We start from the raw sequence: 17,961 nt of genomic DNA, 5'->3' as shown, positions 1-17,961 counted from the left end.
TCATCATCATTTTGTATTCTTTGAGTTTTTTTTTCTTGTTCTTCTTTTAGTTTTTATTAGACATCTTTATCCAAATTCTTCTTCTTCTACTCTTTTTTCTTCATCTCTTTCCTATTCACCTTAATTATTCTTGTCTTCTTCAACACTGTCTCTTTTCTTCTTCTTAATCACGACTTTTTGTTTGTCTTTTTTCTCGTTTTTTTTTACTTCTTTGTCATCAACTTTGTATTTTTCTTTATGTTTTGATTTTTTTCCTCTTATTCTTCTACTTCTTTTTTTTTAATTTTTTTTTTCTTCCTTCCGTTTTTTCTTCTACTTCTTCATCGTGTTCGTCTCCTCCGACTTCTTTTCTATTTTTTCTTCCAGATTTTCTTCCCTCTCATTATTCATTGTATCCATCTTTTAGTTATATTACTCTTCCATTTTTTCTTTCGCTTATCTTCATCTTTTTACTTATTTATTTTCACATTATATTGAATAAATAAACATTAGCTTGAAAACAAGTCCTCTGGTTTATCTTTGTCTTCTTATTTGTCTTCATCTTATTCTAATAAATATACATTAGACTGTATAGTAAGTATTAACTTTCGCAGTGTTGGTAAAAAACTCCATGAAACAAAATAATTTTCCATGTAACAAATAATATTAAATATTAAAACCAACATATTTTTCTGTTAGATAAGATACATATTTTTCTGTTATAGAATATTGTTTAGAAATAAAATCGTGAATACTATTAAATATTAATATTAAATATTAAAACCAACATATTTTTCTGTTAGATAAGATACATATTTTCTGTTATAGAATATTGTTTAGAAATTAAATCGTGAATAATATTTAATATTAACAACATATTTTATTTATGTTTTATTATTCAGATAAAATCGTGAATTTAGATTTTTTTAATATTACAACTTATATTTTAATCATGATTTATATTTTAGATTTAAACAATTTTTTTTTTGTTTTTCTACTTTTTTTTAAAAATAATCAAAACAAATTTAAAAAGGGTAAAGGGTAATTAGCCACCCTGAGATTGAATGAGAAAGCTTTAAACGAAATTTTTACTTCGCTTATGATATATATAATATAATAATATATATATATATGATGATGATTTGATCCGTGGGAAAAAGCGTGGGTGGCTCTGAGATTTAATCAGGGCAGTTTCTGGTGGAAAGCCGGCTTGTAGATGGTCTGTAATCAATAAGCTAGCTTTGGTCCATACGAATGGTCTGAATTCTCAAAAATTAGTATCCAAGTAAATAAGCAATAGAAGTGGATGTCTAATGATGGTGTGTAAAGTAATGCAGGTGTCTGGTTGGATCGGTATGTTGACTCAGCATCTGTGTTTCTTCACAGAGGCTGGACAGTGTATATAAAGCACTTGGGAGTTGGGACTTGTGAGAAAGAACGGATTGTGACTAGTCTTAAGAAGTAAGTGAATAATCTATATAGTATTGGATAGTTATTTTACTCTTTATGCTTTGTTGTGGAATGTTATAGCAATCTAGAGTGATGTGCTTTTAGATTTGGTCTAGGGTCCATGACATTGTAACCTTGAAGATAAGCTCAATCTATGAGTTTGGCACATTGAAGCTTATGAATTGGTGCGTTGACAGACGGTCGGGTTGCGATGGACAAAGGATACAAAGGCGTAACCGATGGCCAGAGCAAAATGCAATCTGAGATGCGATTATTCAGAATCCAAACTCATTTGTTGCATATGATCACAGAGTCAGAACTCACAAACATTAGATAATAAACGACCCCTGAGCCAACAAACACAAGAATTCAAATCAACACAGCTCGTAATAACCTCTCACAGAGTCTAGTCCATCGGATCATGACCCGTGGGTCTGATCTTTCACGGCTCTTGCAGCGGCGCTGTACCATGCCGCCGCAGCCATTGCGCCAGGATCAGGAGTTGATGCAAGAATCTCAACATATACATAGCTTGATCTCCCGGCCTGTCCTCCAATCTCAACCATAAGATCAGATGAAAAGATATTACGCATCCTCTAGCACATAGAATTCATTAAACCTCACCTGTGCTTGCATTTTAATGGTTGATTCAGCTCCTGCAGTTGCAGCTTCAGCAGACAGAACAAAAGCAGAAATAGGGTCCTCTCCAACACTCAGTTTCTGCTCACAAGTGACAATCAAACCAAAGCTCATCAGTATTTTACAAATATCCATCTTCGGTGAGAGTAAAACTATTGATCAATCACCTCCTCAAGGACTTTCGAAGCTGGGATGAGCGCATCTAACATCGTTCTATAACCCGCAGTTGCTCCACCGTATTTATCGACAGCAGAGATAGATGACTTGAGTGCTTCAGACCCTATTCAAGCGGAAATCAAATTCATAGGGCCAACATGTGCCTTTTGGAAATAACTAATGCCAGTGCAAGAAACGTTATCTTACAGTCTTTGGGAGTGATTTCTGGCTGACCATTAGCTTTTAACTCCGCGTATGCAGCCTTGCAGAAGAGACTGTAACTGTTAATTCACATTAGACAGTTTATCAGTAGTTGCACAAATGGATGACCATTTGTACAGAAAAAGACTTGTCAAGAATAAATACATCGATTTACATTATTCCGCTTGTTCCTCCCATGACTCTTCTGATCGATGAACCAATCTCATTCACAGTTTCGGCAGCATCATTGAGCGGATAACTAGAGAACAGAGAAACAGAGGGATCAAATGGTAAAGAAACAATCCCGCTAAACAGAGGAACAGAAGAAGTAAAATGGAGTTAAAGAGTAAAGTGACTCACTACATCTTCATGTCCTCAAGAATCGTTGTTGCGCCTCTGCACATCTATGAATGGCGAAGCATGCATAAGATTTTATGACATGCGCAATGCAAAGTTTTGCGTTAAACAACATTTCACAACCGGACTTACTGTTGATCCACAGTCCCCGTCACCTACTTTTCCATCCCATTCGTTCAAACTATCCTTCAGACTGATGACCACAGTCGCTGCTGCTTCAATAGCTGCCTCAAGAATTCGACCTTGTTGACTAAGTTCTTGAGGTCGGCTTAGAGACTAATATCACCAATTGGAAGTTGCCATTATTTACTGGCAAATTTTTATGAAACTGACAAAAAGATGATCATATCTCATTGAAGATCTTCTAAGCATCGATTTTTAGCAAGCCTAATACTAACCTCTTTGCTTTTTGTTGATCGGAAGGGAGGCAGTGGAACGGGGATCTTTGCTGGTGGGTGGTTCCCTGAAGAGGGAAATTTGTGTTGAGCTCAGCAAAAAGGGGAAATCCAACGTTGAAATGACACAAGATAGAAAACCACAAAGACAGAACCAAATAATGATACAGAATGAAGAATTTACAATCTAAGTTCCACAAGAAAGACAATTTAACTATATCACACAGACCATCTGTGCCAACTGGCCAACTAGGAGCCTTGGTCGGAGCATCCAAACGCTCTAAAATTGACTGGTCAGCCTTCATGATCGATATCGAGAACCCTGAGAAGGAAGGAAGGAAGGAGTATAAGAGCAACAACATAAAACCGGTAACTCTACATAGACACAACACAACAATAAACGATCACCTGCCATATCAAGAGAGGTCATAAATGATCCAGTATACACCCTATCAACGGCAAGTCCAAATTCCAACTGTAATTTAGGGACTGCTTTTCCAGCAGCAATCATAAGTTCCATTAGAGGGGTACCACCTAAGCTGCAAAACAACAAGAAAAAAAAATAAAAACATTCACTGGCTAAATATTCAGATAAAAGTGGGTACATAGTATGGTGAAAATACGTACAAGGATCACCTATATAGGAAGATGGAATATACAAGCTTACCCATTAACCATCAGAACTACACTGTTACCACGTGTAATTGGAACATAACTAGTCTCCTGCAGTTAGAATGAATGCATAGGCCAATGAATGAAACACGATACATGTATTTTCTAATGCTAATATTTTGGAGACAGTAGGTCAATAACCGGAAGATATTTATGGAAAGAAGAAATTTCAGCATAGAAAACAGGAGTAGCGCACATACTAGACTCAGTATCTGTTGAAGAACATGGGAAACTACAACATCCACAGGTTGAATGTCGACCACAGCAGCGCCAGGTTCCCCATGCTGAAAGAAAAGTTCAAGACAGCAAGAAAAAAAAGTCAAAGATACAAGAAACAGCAATGATGGGAGCTATCTCTTTCCTATGGCATAGAAGCAAACAAGAAATGAAACAACATACAACTCCAAGCCCAAGCTCCATTTTCCCTGGACCCAAACGATCTGATGTAACTTGTCCCGGAAGTGAACAAACAGATAGTGCAACACCCATGGTCCCAACCATCTCAGATGCACGCTTTGCTTCTGCCGCAACTTCTGCTAAAGAAAGTCCAGCAGCAGCTGCTGCTCCAGCAACCTATCCGTGACCAATAACAATAAGAAATAAACTGTATGAGGCAAATTTAAGAAATCAAAATAGTAAACAATATGAGGATCATCGACTGCAAAAGCTGCTACGACAAGCTAGCTTAGAATGAAGGAAGACTGAGAACCTCATGGACAAGAATAGTTCCCGCTAAACCTCTGCGTCCAGCTATGCCACGCGGTGGGGGTAGAGCACAATCATCTCCAACGATCACAGTCTACAATATCGATCATGTCATTCTATTTACTAATACTCTTACCAAATTCTAAACAATAAACGGACAACTACCTCTACTTTGAAGCCCTCGGTTTTTGCTTGCTCAGCTGCTAGGCCAAAGTTCAAGCGATCACCAGTATAGTTCTTTCAAATAGAGTTAGAGGAGAAGCTAGATCAGCCAAACACATTGAGAGATATAATTCACAATTCTTCAAAGCTATTGATACACATATGCATCTCTCTAGCCATGATCTAAGTACCGTGACAACCAAGAGGCATCCCATCGGACCAGTTACAGCTCGAATCCCCTGGATTTACACAAAATCTCCACCATTCACTTGAAAGCCTCAAGAGAAGAAAAAGACGAAGAGAAAACTCTGGGAAGACTAACAGCTAGGATGGAATCAACGGGTGGTGAAGCAAAAACATCTCCGCAAATAGCTGCGGTTAGCATTCCTTCTCCAACGTACCCAGCTTGTGCTGGTTCATGCCCACTTCCCCCTCCTGTTTCAGAAAATGGCATTGCATAACACGAGAAACGAAACTAAACTCAATCAAACAGAAAGAAGATTTGGACAAGAAACTCCTACCTGATATAACGGAAACCTTGTCATAATTTGCAGCGGAGACATCAGCTCGCAGAACAACTTTAACCTGTGAAGTCATGGAAACATTCAATCGTCTGAATAAGCCGAGGTTTTGCACAATCGAACAGTGGTGAGATATTTAATAACCTTAGGAAGGCCATCCAAATACTGAAGCCCAGGATACGTCTCGACCAGACCCTTGATGAACTCGGTTGCAACATCTGCCATTGCACAGTAACAAGAGAAACAGCTTATGATATTTCTCTCTTGCAATCGGTATTTCAAGTGCATGGAACGAAATCCAGAAAATACTCTGAATTTTAGATGCTCCGTTCTCATCCAATTCTCCATTCGTCAAAAAACGAAACGGCCAGACATACAATGGAGTAGCAGAAATTTGAAAATCGCAAAGCCGAAACGAGGGGAAGAAGAAGAAGAAGAAAATACCAATAATCGTGCAATGTGAAGAGACACAGTAACGCATTTGGATATATTAGGTAGGTCACCATGCAAAATTCTCATCCGAAAATTTGAAAAATTACTGAGATCAACCGTCCAAAACATAGAACTCACGATTCTAAAACAGGGAAACGCAAAAGGAGAACGAAGAAGAAGGCGAGTGAGAACGAACCGTTCGGGTTATTGATAAATTTCTTAGCCGGAGGAACCATAGTGCTAGCTTTCAAGGAGAGCTAAACTTGAGAATCAGAGAAGCTCACATAGGGAAAGAAAGAATAGACGAATTGAAACTTTAAGAGTCCAACACTCAACAGTAGCAGAGAGGAAAGAAGAAGACGAAGAAGAAGAAGCAGCGGAATACCGAAACTCAACCCGCTAAACCGAACTGAACCGGAAAATTGGGATCAAATCGATATATGGTAATATTGGGCCGGAGGTGAGCCCAACAAGTAAAAAAATGAATTAATTAGTAAGAAACAAAATACGTGTCACAGGCACACGGTTCGTCTATATTCTTCGTCTACTTCGCACGAAAGAGAAAGAAGACACAGAGAGAGGTCAAGAAGAAGAAAAAGATGGCTTTGCAATGGTTGATTCTGTCGTATGTGGTGGCCGCAGAAGTTGTAATCGCCGTCGTGTTGACTCTCCCATACCCTATGCTTGTGAAGAAACGTGTCGTATCACTTGTCTCTCTTATTCTCCAACCTGCTGCTTCCATCGTCGCTTTCGCCGGATTTCAGCTCCTCGGTAACCACATCTCTCTCAATCGATTCTGAGTTTTTGTTTATCATCTGATTATTATATTTCTTATTCGGAATTCGAATTGATGCTAATTTTAGTTTGATTTCATTCGTTTCTTTTAGATATTTACTGGAAGAGTGAGCATAGACTTTCTTGTTCATCTGAGGTATGCACTGCTACAGAGCGGGATCGCTACGAGAAATCTGTAAGTGCCAATTGGAATTGTAATTTGCTAATTTAGTCTTTGATACTACAGCTGAATTCTAGGTTTCTGAAACTTTGTGAACTGTAAATTGTTAGGTTGATAGCATTATCTTGATTAATTTCTCTTCTCTTTGATCTGAAAACCAAGATTGTAGCTAAAATATCTGTGAATTTGGCTCTCATTGTTTAAGCAAGTTGTATAGATATTACTCTCTCAAGGTCAAGAATGAATCTTTTTAGGTCTCTCATTGATGTGCTCATATCTCCTTAAAAATCATTGCTCTAGCTACTGTCACAAATAGTAACATGGGCTTGTGTTTAGGAAAATGGCACAATGTTCTTGTGAATCTATTAGCAATTGATTCTTGGTCATTAATTATCACTCAAGCTGTAATATTCATGGAAAAGCATTACATCGAAACCTTTTTGGTATGTAGTTGCAGTCGCCAGAATCAATTTCCAACTCTCGGATAGTTAGATCATCCCTAGTTTCTTCTCCTTCCATCTGAAAAATTCCTCATGCTTGCTTACTAAACGAGTTGTGTGTTTTGCATGTTTACCACAGATCTACAAGGCTCAGAGGAATGTGGTTCTGTGCGCTGCAGGAATACTTCTCTACTGGTAACATCATCAGCCATTATTATTAGTCATACAAACACACAGTCACTCGTGTAATCCACTGATATTTCTTGTATTTTCATTGACAGGTGCATCTACCGTATCTGCAAGTACAACAAGGACCTGGAGCGTTTGGAAGAAGCAGAGAAGAGATACAAGGACGAGTAATCCCCACGAGTATAGAGAGTTACTTCCTCAAAACAACTATATAAGTAAAGCAAATTTTTGCATTTTTACTTTCGAATATTACTAAATCTGAACCGAACTACGAGTATCGTGAACAGCTTTGCAGACTATACAGTCAGTGTTCATTTTATGATCTTGGCGTTGTGGGGATGTCAAATTTTCTAAATTTCAGTTTGCAAAAAAAAAGAATGCAGTCACCGAAAATCGTGCATAAACTCTTGGTGTTAAATATCAATTCTTAGACGACAACAAATATTGGGTGCATATATTACAAACCCTGTCAAAGAATGGCACATCCTCACCATACGTCTGTTCAGTTCAGTACCTAATCTCCTTATATTTTACTACCTCGCCAGGCGAATCAAGTGGCTGGTCGAATAGCCAAATAAGCCCTTACCTTCACTACTTATTGTGTATCAAACTGGCTTGGGCCTTTTGTAGTGGCCGAAAACCTGTTAATCTGCAAAACTAACTCTTAATAGAAGGTAATTTGTTGGAAAGTTTAAGCAATTTTTTTTTGGGTCAATTGAAAGATTTTGTTTTGTTTCTAGATATTCTGTCGAGTTGATGTTTACTTCATGGAAAACAAAAATTTGTAGATCTCAATCAAGTGGCACCACTTTGTAGAAAATTACTAGTAGTACTTGAGATCTTGAGAAGCCGGCTTAATTAACTTAAGTAGTGTTAGTCTTATCATAAGACTCTTATGATTTAACTACAGGTTGATAAAAATGCTTGTCTAAATAAAAAGGAGATTAAAAGTAGGGTGTATTTGACAAAAAAAAAAGTAGAGTGTATTTGACAAAAAAAAAAAAATAAGGTGTATTTACCGATTTGGTCTTAACTACAACTGGATTCTTTTTTTTAATAACATAAATCAAAAAATCGTAGTAAAGAGCATTGTTCTTTGAGCAATTAATAATAAGATTTACAGTTAAATATAGAGGCAACCATTGCAGTAAACTCCTTTTTTATTTACAGAAAACTCTATTTTTAGAATAAAATATAGAAGTAACCATTGCAGATGCTCTAAATTGCTATGAAGCGCTCTTTATTTAAGAGTTGGAAGAGATTATCTCTTAGGCCACGTGGAAAGCTGTGAGTGGCTGTTTTTCATATATGTTTTTAATGTTTTTTTTTTTTGGAATGATTTTTTTCGATTTGGACAAAACTTATAAAATTCCAAATCGGATCCGCTACTTGAAGGAGAAAGATGAAAGGAGACAGAGACAAGCCTTCGCCGGTGCCGGGGAAACTAGGCGACGAGCAATTAGCAGAGCTCCCAGAGATTTTCCGATCATTTAACCAGAACAAGGATGGAGTTTGAGGGAGCTCGAGTTCGCCTCTCTTCTCAGATCTCTCGGTCTAAAGCCGAGTCAAGACCAACTCGATACTCTGATCCACAAAGCAGATCGGAATAACAACGGAATGATCGAGTTCTCTGAACGGTTAGATTACGGCGGTGGGAACAATTACATTACAGCGGCGGATTAACGGGGATGATCAGGGAAGCAGATCGAGATGGTGACAGTTGTATCGATTTCCAAGAATTTGTTCAAGCGATCACTTCAGCATCGAAAATGCTTGGGGATGAAGAAGAAGAAAGGTATATAATTCCAAATACGGGAACACTAGTGGAGAAGAAAAAACACATTAGTCTCTTAACTTTTTCTAACTCTTAAAAAATTAATAAATTATTTTTAAGAAATCTAATATAGGTAACACTAGTAGAGATGCTCTAAAACTTTTGTCTCAGAAATCAGGCGTAATCCGTCTCCACGACCATGGAATATCCAAATTCCTCACCTCCGTTTCAACTCCTTGTCCTTACTCCATACTCGTCTTCTTCGATGCCACTCAGCTACACAGCAAAAGTGAGCTTCGTCTTCAGGAGCTCCGTCGCGGCATCGTCTCCGCTTCCTTCCTCGCCAACAACAATGGATCTCAGGGAACCAAGCTTTTCTTCTGCGAGATCGAGTTTTCGAAGTCTCAATCGTCGTTCCAGCTCTTCGGCATCAACGCTCTTCCTCACATCCGTCTCGTTAGTCCTTTGACATCGAACCCCTGCGACGAATCCGGTCAAATGGACCAGTCAGATTACTCTCGTTTAGCGGAATCCATGGCTGAGTTCGTCGAGCAGCAAACGAAGCTCACCGTCGGTCCAATTAAACGGCCGTCGCTGCTTTCCAAGGCGCAGATCAGTGTCATCGTAGCTTACTAGCGTTGATCGTTGTCTTTTCTCCGTTCATCATCAAACGGATTCTCAAAAAAAAAAAATTCTTCTCCATGACCGTAGACTTTGGTTATCAGGTGATATTTTCATTACTTCTTCAGCGTCGCTGGAAGGATGCACAACATCATCAGAAAAATACTGAGGTTTTACCAATGCACCATTAAAAATAATTAGTTTCTTAAGATGGGTTCTTAACCCATAATTAATAATTAGAAACTGTTAAAAAACCCATTTGGGATTATAGGGATAATAATGGTCTAACTACAAAAGCTGACTTTACCAGCTCTAATGATAAATAAACGCTGACGATAACCTAATACAGAAAAAACAAAGCCAAAAGAAAGAGCCTAAAATATATTTTGGTTTAAAACTTTACCTGCACTCTCAATTGCTTTGTTTCTTCTAGTTCTAGGAAACCCATGGAAGCATCCAAGTTTTATTCTCATCATAACCTACATGTCGTCTGTCGAATCTGACTAAGCCTCACACACTTTGTCGACGATATGATCCTCCACTCTCTGTTTGTTCCGCATGCAAAGGCGACCACTTGGAGGGAAGTAAGTACTATTACTTCTGTGCTACTTGCAATTTAGAATTCAATAAAGGTTGTCACTTGTTTCCACCAGAAATCACACACCCTTTTCATCTTTCCCACCTTCTCACTTTTGTCTCCACATCCTGGTTTCAACATTTCTAGCCCGTTTCTGGAAAGATGAATCCATGGATTCAGAAGCATCCGAAAGTGATAGTGATGATGATGATGCTAACGTTGGAAAATGCAAGTGTTGTTACAAATGTAACTTCAGCATAGACATGATGTGTTCTAGACAGCCACCACAACTTACTAAATCACATCTTAAAAACCACAAACACACTCTCACCCTCTTTCAAACACAAGTCCATTTGCCCTGTAATGCTTGTGGAGCATTTCTCCAGGACCCCAAAGATTTTGTTTACGCTTATTTCCCTTGTAGCTACTTAGTCGATAGACATTGTATCTACTTACCTCGCATCATTAAGCTTACACGTCACCCACACCGTCTCTCTCTCACTTCTTTCCATTCTGCTAATGATGTCCCTTGTAGATTTTGTCGCCTAAGCGTTAGCGTCAACCACGGGAAATATTCTTGTAACAAAGGATGTCTTTAATTATGTCGTGTAAATGTCGACAAGGGATGACATGTGGGAGTAAATGGGACGATGGTAAAGATCTCGAAGGAGTACCCAAAGAAACTCTTAAAGATATTGAGCCATTCACAAGGATTGATGAAGCGACTAAAAAACATTTCAGTCCTGACCATCATCTAAGTCTCCATTGCGTTAATGCCAATTACCGTAGAGATCAAGGAAACAAGTTTTGTCAGGCATGTATCCTTCCATAATGTTTTCCGAGGAGTTTTATGGTTGCATGCAGTGTGATTACATACTTCATGAAGCATGTGCATGCCTTCCCCAAAAAAAAAAAAAATATCTCCAACACAAACACTCGCTTATCTTGCGAAACCCGTTCCCTCTTGATCACCGCAAACTTTGGTTTGAGGAATATGATGAAGGTACGTTCCGGTGTAGTTCTTGTTACCGAAAAAGCTGTGGTTTTTTTTTTTTTTTTGTACAAGTGCGGAGAAGAAGGTTGTAAGTTTCAACTAGACGCAAGATGCCCTTTACTACCTGATCCTTTCTACCATGGCAGCCATGACCACCCATTTTTCTTCAGTTTTACCTCTGGTACTTGCATGGCCTGTGAAACCTTTTGCTTTTTCAGATTCTCTTCTAGAACTTGTTAAGAGCAAGTCTCTCTTGTGTCTCGAACGCGCCACTATACCTTGTGTGGCACACTACAAATATGATGGCCATCCACTCACTCTTTGCTATACGGCGAGGAGGAAGACACAACAAATCTCCAAATTTGGTGCGAGATCTGTGAATCAAAAATTGATGCCAAAAAATGGTTCTCAAATTGCATATTGATGTAGTTATATTTGTCTTCGGACTAATATTTATTTATCTCTTGCTTTTTTTTTTGTTGCCGTATATTTATCTCTTGCTTAGAGTTGAAATCTTTTGTTTATATATGGAGATATGAAGTAGAAATGATTTGGTATCTTTTTTTTTTCCTCGTCTTCACGTATATATATACAATAATATTTAAAACTTGATGTTTATATTACTTATATATTTTGAAGACCGATACCATTATATATATATATATATATTGCTAAGTATTTGAAGTATGTAACACATCAATAACTTAAATTAATATTCAGAAGAAATTTTTGCAAGCTTTGCCTCTTGAACCCTATTTCTGTTTGACTTATCCAGTCAAGAATTTTAACTCCAAGCTCCATAAACACGAAATGTGCTGCATGAGTTGATTGATTATGAGGCATTTACAAGGAAATTAAGGCATTAAGCACAAATACAACAACATTTTTGGAAAACTACGAAATTCGATTTCGTTCAAGAATCTAGGTTAACCGAATTAGACGCAGTAGCCTCAAGATATACACTCATGGGAAAAAAGAAAGAAAAAACAAAAAAAGTGAATAGATTGTAGACTTTTTAATCTACCATAAGAGATTGAGAAGATCCGTTTCTCATGTTAAATGTAACATCCCAATTTCGGCCTAATTGTTGAAAGCCCATCAATGTCAAGCCCACTCCAGCAACCCTAGTATAAATAAGGAATTAAATGAGAAGGAGCCTCATTTGTCTTCTAAAAATCCTAGCTACCCAAAAAAAAGAGAGAAAGAGAGAAGAAGGGGAAACCGCCGTGGTCTTGTGTGACAGTTTCCCGGCGATCCATAAGGAACCACACGACGTACAACCTATCAAAGTGAAGCCCCGAGTGTCTTCTTTCTATAGAGACTAAGTTCATCCGGATCGGAGATTTGTGCCGGGAGATATCGCTGTTTCCATGTCGGGTGTCCAAATCTGCTTTGTTGCTAAGGTGAGGATTAGATCTAGGTTTTTCTTCTTATTCTTTTATCTTCTTCTGGTGTGGGAAGTCTAGATCTGATAAGTCTAGGTTGTTTTCATGTGCATCTAGATAGATCCATGTATATATATATAATTAATATGAATTAGGACTCTCATTAGAGGAAGCACCATCATATTTGATTGTTCACCCTGCTTTGTGGTTAGTGTTTGGTAAAAATAGCTAGATCAGTTGTCCGTCTCGGTGGAGGTGTGCTGAGGTACGGATTGATTGCTGGATTAGTGCCGTCTATGTGACCGTGGCATTAATTCATCGTCAGGTGGTTAGACGAACCACCATGCCTGTCTTTGTGACCTGACATAGCCTGTCTGTGTGACCTGGCAATGTTGAGCCTGTCTGTGTGACCTGGTGCCTGTCTTTGTGACCTGGCGATGTAGAGCCTGTCTGTGTGACCTGGCGGAGCCTGTCTGTGTGACCTGGCGGAGCCTGTCTGTGTGACCTGGCAAGATTGGAGACGCCTCTTTGATAGTTGTTGGTGCACTTCTAGAGTGCTTGTTTGTTGCTTGTTGGGTTTATACTTGTCATATTGGTTGGAAATGATCGAGTGGAAAGAGTGCCTGGTTTGGTTCTCACTGAGTAATTTTCTCAAATTACTCACCCCTCTCTTCTAAATCCATATTGCAGGTGAGTCTAATGAATGTGATTGTGATGATGTTTGGGAAGAACTAGACGATTAGCTCTAGTGTGGTGTGCCTTCAGAGATGGAAGAAGTTTTATTTGTTTTAAGAACTATTTCATATTTTCTTTTAAGACAATGTTTTCTATTTTATTCGGATTCATTTTCAGTATTTCATTTTAATTGTAAGATTTGGATTTGGGTTTGGGTTTTGGAATAAGAATAAGATGTTATTCAGAATTTATTGGTTTAAGATAGCTAATACCACCGGTTTAGCCTGGTTTCCTTCGGAACCCAGGGATGGGGTGTTACAATTGGTATCAGAGCTTAGGTTTGAGTTAGAAAAAGAGAGAGTGTTAAGTCTAGAGTAGTGGGGTTGGGAATCGGATTTCAAAAAAAATAAAGTTTTCAAATATTTTTCTAATATTTTTTGGATTTAAAATAAAATAATAATTTTAATTTTCAAAAAAAAAAAGTTAATTTCGGATTTAAAAAAAAAAAAAAGAAACACACCACCTAGATTAGCCTCTCTAGTTTTTTTTTTGTTTGTTGTTTTATTTGCAGGAAGTTAGTCTTTACGGGACCAGACTGACTTATCTGCCTTTATGTTTTGTAATGAAGATGCCTCCGAAAGCAAAGAATGTGCGCACCAGATCCCAAGCTCGTCGCTCCAGTGAGGAGGAGGACACCACTGGCATGAGAGGAAGTGTGAACCGAGTTCCAGTGCACCAACAACGTAACCCACCGCCAGCCCCAGTGGACCAGCAGGGTGGAAATTTTGCTGGAAATGTGCCTGTTCAAGTGCCAGCCGCAACCCATGCTGCAGTCTTGGAGGAGTTGCGCCGCTATCAGGAGATGTATGGTCACTTGAACCCTGAGGTGGGTGTGAATGCCCAGCAGCAGCAGCATCAGCAAGAGAATGTGCTGCCACCAGTGTTTGTTCAGCCTCAGAATGTGCCTCCGCCGCCCATGCTTGTGCTGCCACCTGTGATTGTGCCGCCAGTGTTTGCTCAGCAGCAGCATGTACCTCCGCCTCCCCCAATGCCTGCTAATGAGTCTGGTCTGACGTATTATCAGGCCATGAAACATATGAGGGATATGGGGATGGAAGCCTTTGGTGGAAGATCTGATCCAGTGTTTGCTAATAACTGGAGAAAGAGGCTGGAGAGGAACTTTGAAGCCATGAGATGTCCGGAGGGTTACCGGAAAGACTTAGCCGTGCAATACCTGAAGGAAGAGGCGCTGATATGGTGGGAAGGTGTAGTGGAAGCAACTCAGGGTCGCTATGAGTTAACCTACAATGATTTCAAGGAAGCATTTGCTGGAGAGTACTTTCCGCCCGAAGCCTTGGATCAGATGGAGAGTGCCTTTGAAGATCTGCGTCAGGAGAACCTCTCTGTGAGAGAGTACAAGGAGGAGTTCAATAGGTTGAGGAGATTCTCCAGGAAGCACTTCACACAGGCTGACTTAGTCCGTCAATTCATGAAAGGTTTGAGGTTAGAGCTGAAGAGCAGATGTTCTGTCAGGAGGTATTCGACCTTGGTGGAGCTGGTGGAGACAGCTGCCATTCAGGAAACCAATTTAGAGGAGCTGAGGAGAGCTAGGCAAGCTCAAGCTCAAGCTCGACCATCTCGAATTCCGGAAGCACCAAAAAGGACCTGGGATGACATAGCAGCTTCGGTAACAATGGTGAGAGCTCAAAAGTGTCAGCGCTGTGGAAAAATGCACATAGGAAGGTGTGGTGTGGCTAAGTGCTATGGGTGTGGTAGTTTGGGCCACATAGAGAGGGAGTGCCCAGCAAATGCAAAGTATGGCAAGTGTCAGCGCTGTGGAAGGTATGGACACACCCTGAAGGACTGCAGGGCGGATTTGAGCAACCAGGAGGGGGTGAAAGCAGCACCGGGATTGCTCCCAACGCCACCAGCTAAGAGGCAGGCTGTTGGACCTCGTGTTTTTGCCGTTGGAGATCCTGAGAGAGCAGCGCCGATCGCTGGTAAGTAATGTTGTGTGATCTTATATGTTGCTTGTGAATAGGAATGTAGAAGGCAATGCATAACTAGTCATAAGTACACATCATCTAGGATCGGTTTCGGTAGGTAGGCGCGATTGCATATACCTTGTTCGACACCGGTGCCACAAGTAGCTTTGTGAGCCCGGGGTTGGCCAAGTGTTGAACTTTCTATGGGAAGTTCACCCCCAGGTCTAAAGCAGTGGGAACTGCTGGAAGTGAGCAGGTGGAGACCATTGGTATCTATGAGGATGAGTCTATCTTGATGGAAGGAGCAGAGTTTCTTTGGACTCTAGTGGAAATAAAGTTGGGCCACTATGATGTTACCCTTGGAATAGATTGGCTGAAATATTATGAAGTTGTTCTGAATTGCCGGAAGTCGAGGGCTTATGCTCTGCATCAAGAAGGTCGGAAAGTCTCTCAAGGAGTGAAGGCCGACACGGGATATGGAGGAAGGATGTGAACCTTTCTTGGCAACAATTTCCATGGTTGGAGAGGGAGCATATAAAAGCCTCGAGGAGATACCTATGGCAAATGAATACGCGGACGTATTTGAGCCATTGACGGGACCACCGCCCAAGAGAGGAGTTGACTTCACTATTGAAGTAGAACCAGTGACAGTCCCTGTTTTGAAGGTTCCATATCGGTTGGCACCGGCAGAGATGGCTGAGCTGAAGAAGCAATTGGAAGACTTGACGGATAAGGGATATATTCGGCCAAATAGCTCACCGTGGGGAGCACCAGTGTTTTTTTGTGAAGAAGAAAGATGGAAGCTTTCGATTTTTGCTTCGATTAGAGAGGCTTGAACAAGATGACCATCAAGAATAAGTATCCTTGCTAAGGATTGATGAGTTGTTGGACCAGTTAGAAGAAGCTTCACGGTTCTCCAAGATCGGTTTAGCATCAAGCTACCATCAGATTCAGATAGCAGAGGAAAGAATTGTCCTTTGAGGTTGATGATATGGTATATTTGAAGTTGAGAACCTTCAGAGGAAATGGTAACCATCGGAAGATGAAGAAGCTCAAGCCAAGGTAAATAGGGCAGTACCCTATCCTTGAAAAGATTGGAGAAGTGGCTTACCGCTTAGAGCTGTCCAAAGAGTTAGCTGAGTTCCATGATGTGTTTTATATCTCTTTTTTGAGAAAAGTTGTGAGAGAGCCAGGGCTTATTTTGTCTTAGCCGCCAGTAGATGTGATGAAGAATTTTTCGGCAGCCTATCAACCTGTGGCAATGCTGAAATTTCGAGAACTGGAGGTCAATGGTAAGAGGAAGCCGTCGGTTAAGGTTTGTTGGGAAAAAGATGGCATCCGCGAGGAAATTTGGGAGTCAAAATAAGAACGCATAAAGATTACCTGGAGCTCTTTTAGGACAAGGGCGAAACCGGAGGAGTCGGAGAGAATTCGGGGACGAATTCCTTGGAAGTCGGGGAGAGTTGTAACATCCCAATTTCGGCCCAATTGTTGAAAGCCCATCAATGCCAAGCCCACTCCAGCAACCGTAGTATAAATAAGGAATTAAATGAGAAGGAGCCTCATTTGTCTTCTAAAAACCCTAGCCACCCAAAGAAAAGAGAGAAAGAGAGAAGAAGGGGAAACCGCCGCTGTCTTGTGTGACAATTTCCCGGCGATCCGTAAGGAACCACACGACGTACAACCTATCAAAGTGAAGCCCCGAGTGTCTTCTTTCTATAGAGACTAAGTTCATCCGGATCGGAGATTTGTGCCGGGAGATATCGCTGTTTCCGTGTCGGGTGTCCAGATCTGCTTTGTTGCTAAGGTGAGGATTAGATCTAGGTTCTTCTTCTTATTCTTTTATCTTCTTCTGGTGTGGGAAGTCCAGATCTGATAAGTCTAGGTTGTTTTCATGTGCATCTAGATAGATCCATGTATATATATATAATTAATATGAATTAGGACTCTCATTAGAGGAAGCACCATCATATCTGATTGTTCACCCTGCTTTGTGGTTAGTGTTTGGTAAAAATAGCTAGATCAGTTGTCCGTCTCGGTGGAGGTGTGCTGAGGTACGGATTGATTGCTGGATTAGTGCCGTCTATGTGACCGTGGCATTAATTCATCGTCAGGTGGTTAGACGAACCACCATGCCTGTCTTTGTGACCTGACATAGCCTGTCTGTGTGACCTGGCAATGTTGAGCCTGTCTGTGTGACCTGGTGCCTGTCTTTGTGACCTGGCGATGTAGAGCCTGTCTGTGTGACCTGGCGGAGCCTGTCTGTGTGACCTGGCGGAGCCTGTCTGTGTGACCTGGCAAGATTGGAGACGCCTCTTTGATAGTTGTTGGTGCACTTCTAGAGTGCTTGTTTGTTGCTTGTTGGGTTTATACTTGTCATATTGGTTGGAAATGATCGAGTGGAAAGAGTGCCTGGTTTGGTTCTCACTGAGTAATTTTCTCAAATTACTCACCCCTCTCTTCTAAATCCATATTGCAGGTGAGTCTAATGAATGTGATTGTGATGATGTTTGAGAAGAACTAGACGAGTAGCTCTAGTGTGGTGTGCCTTCAGAGATGGAAGAAGTTTTATTTGTTTTAAGAACTATTTCATATTTTCTTTTAAGACAATGTTTTCTATTTTATTCGGATTCATTTTCAGTATTTCATTTTAATTGTAAGATTTGGATTTGGGTTTGGATTTTGGAATAAGAATAAG

General features: G+C 40.1%; 2 protein-coding genes and 2 pseudogenes across 2 annotated transcripts; 3 read left to right on the top strand and 1 right to left on the bottom strand.

Annotated features, from left to right (window-relative positions):
• Positions 1-1,699: 1,699 nt before the first annotated feature.
• Positions 1,700-6,002, bottom strand: LOC18010816 (putative 3,4-dihydroxy-2-butanone kinase). The gene is made up of 20 exons (XM_006393346.2): positions 5,865-6,002; positions 5,381-5,454; positions 5,237-5,300; positions 5,038-5,150; positions 4,907-4,954; positions 4,719-4,790; positions 4,558-4,647; positions 4,248-4,421; positions 4,049-4,132; positions 3,844-3,899; positions 3,585-3,715; positions 3,406-3,498; positions 3,180-3,244; positions 2,914-3,057; positions 2,785-2,828; positions 2,600-2,683; positions 2,431-2,504; positions 2,235-2,347; positions 2,053-2,148; positions 1,700-1,973 (listed from the first exon to the last, which is right to left on the bottom strand). Exons 1-20 carry the CDS (start codon positions 5,902-5,904, stop codon positions 1,848-1,850), a joined length of 1,785 nt encoding a protein of 594 aa, XP_006393408.1. The 5' UTR covers positions 5,905-6,002; the 3' UTR covers positions 1,700-1,847.
• A 190-nt stretch (positions 6,003-6,192) lies between these two features.
• Positions 6,193-7,627, top strand: LOC18010731. The gene is made up of 4 exons (XM_006393345.2): positions 6,193-6,439; positions 6,556-6,638; positions 7,203-7,258; positions 7,345-7,627. The coding sequence occupies exons 1-4, from the start codon at positions 6,268-6,270 to the stop codon at positions 7,421-7,423; spliced, it is 390 nt and encodes a 129-aa protein (XP_006393407.1). The 5' UTR covers positions 6,193-6,267; the 3' UTR covers positions 7,424-7,627.
• Positions 7,628-8,669: 1,042 nt separating this feature from the next.
• Positions 8,670-9,848, top strand: LOC112082974 (annotated as a pseudogene).
• Positions 9,849-10,849: 1,001 nt separating this feature from the next.
• Positions 10,850-11,647, top strand: LOC112082973 (annotated as a pseudogene).
• Positions 11,648-17,961: the final 6,314 nt, after the last annotated feature.

The sequence above is a fragment of the Eutrema salsugineum genome, unplaced genomic scaffold, assembly GCF_000478725.1.
Source record: "Eutrema salsugineum unplaced genomic scaffold, Eutsalg1_0 scaffold_7, whole genome shotgun sequence".
NCBI lineage: Eukaryota > Viridiplantae > Streptophyta > Magnoliopsida > Brassicales > Brassicaceae > Eutrema > Eutrema salsugineum.
The sequence above is the reverse complement of the archived record's forward strand: the minus strand, read 5'-3'. Positions and strand labels throughout refer to the sequence as shown.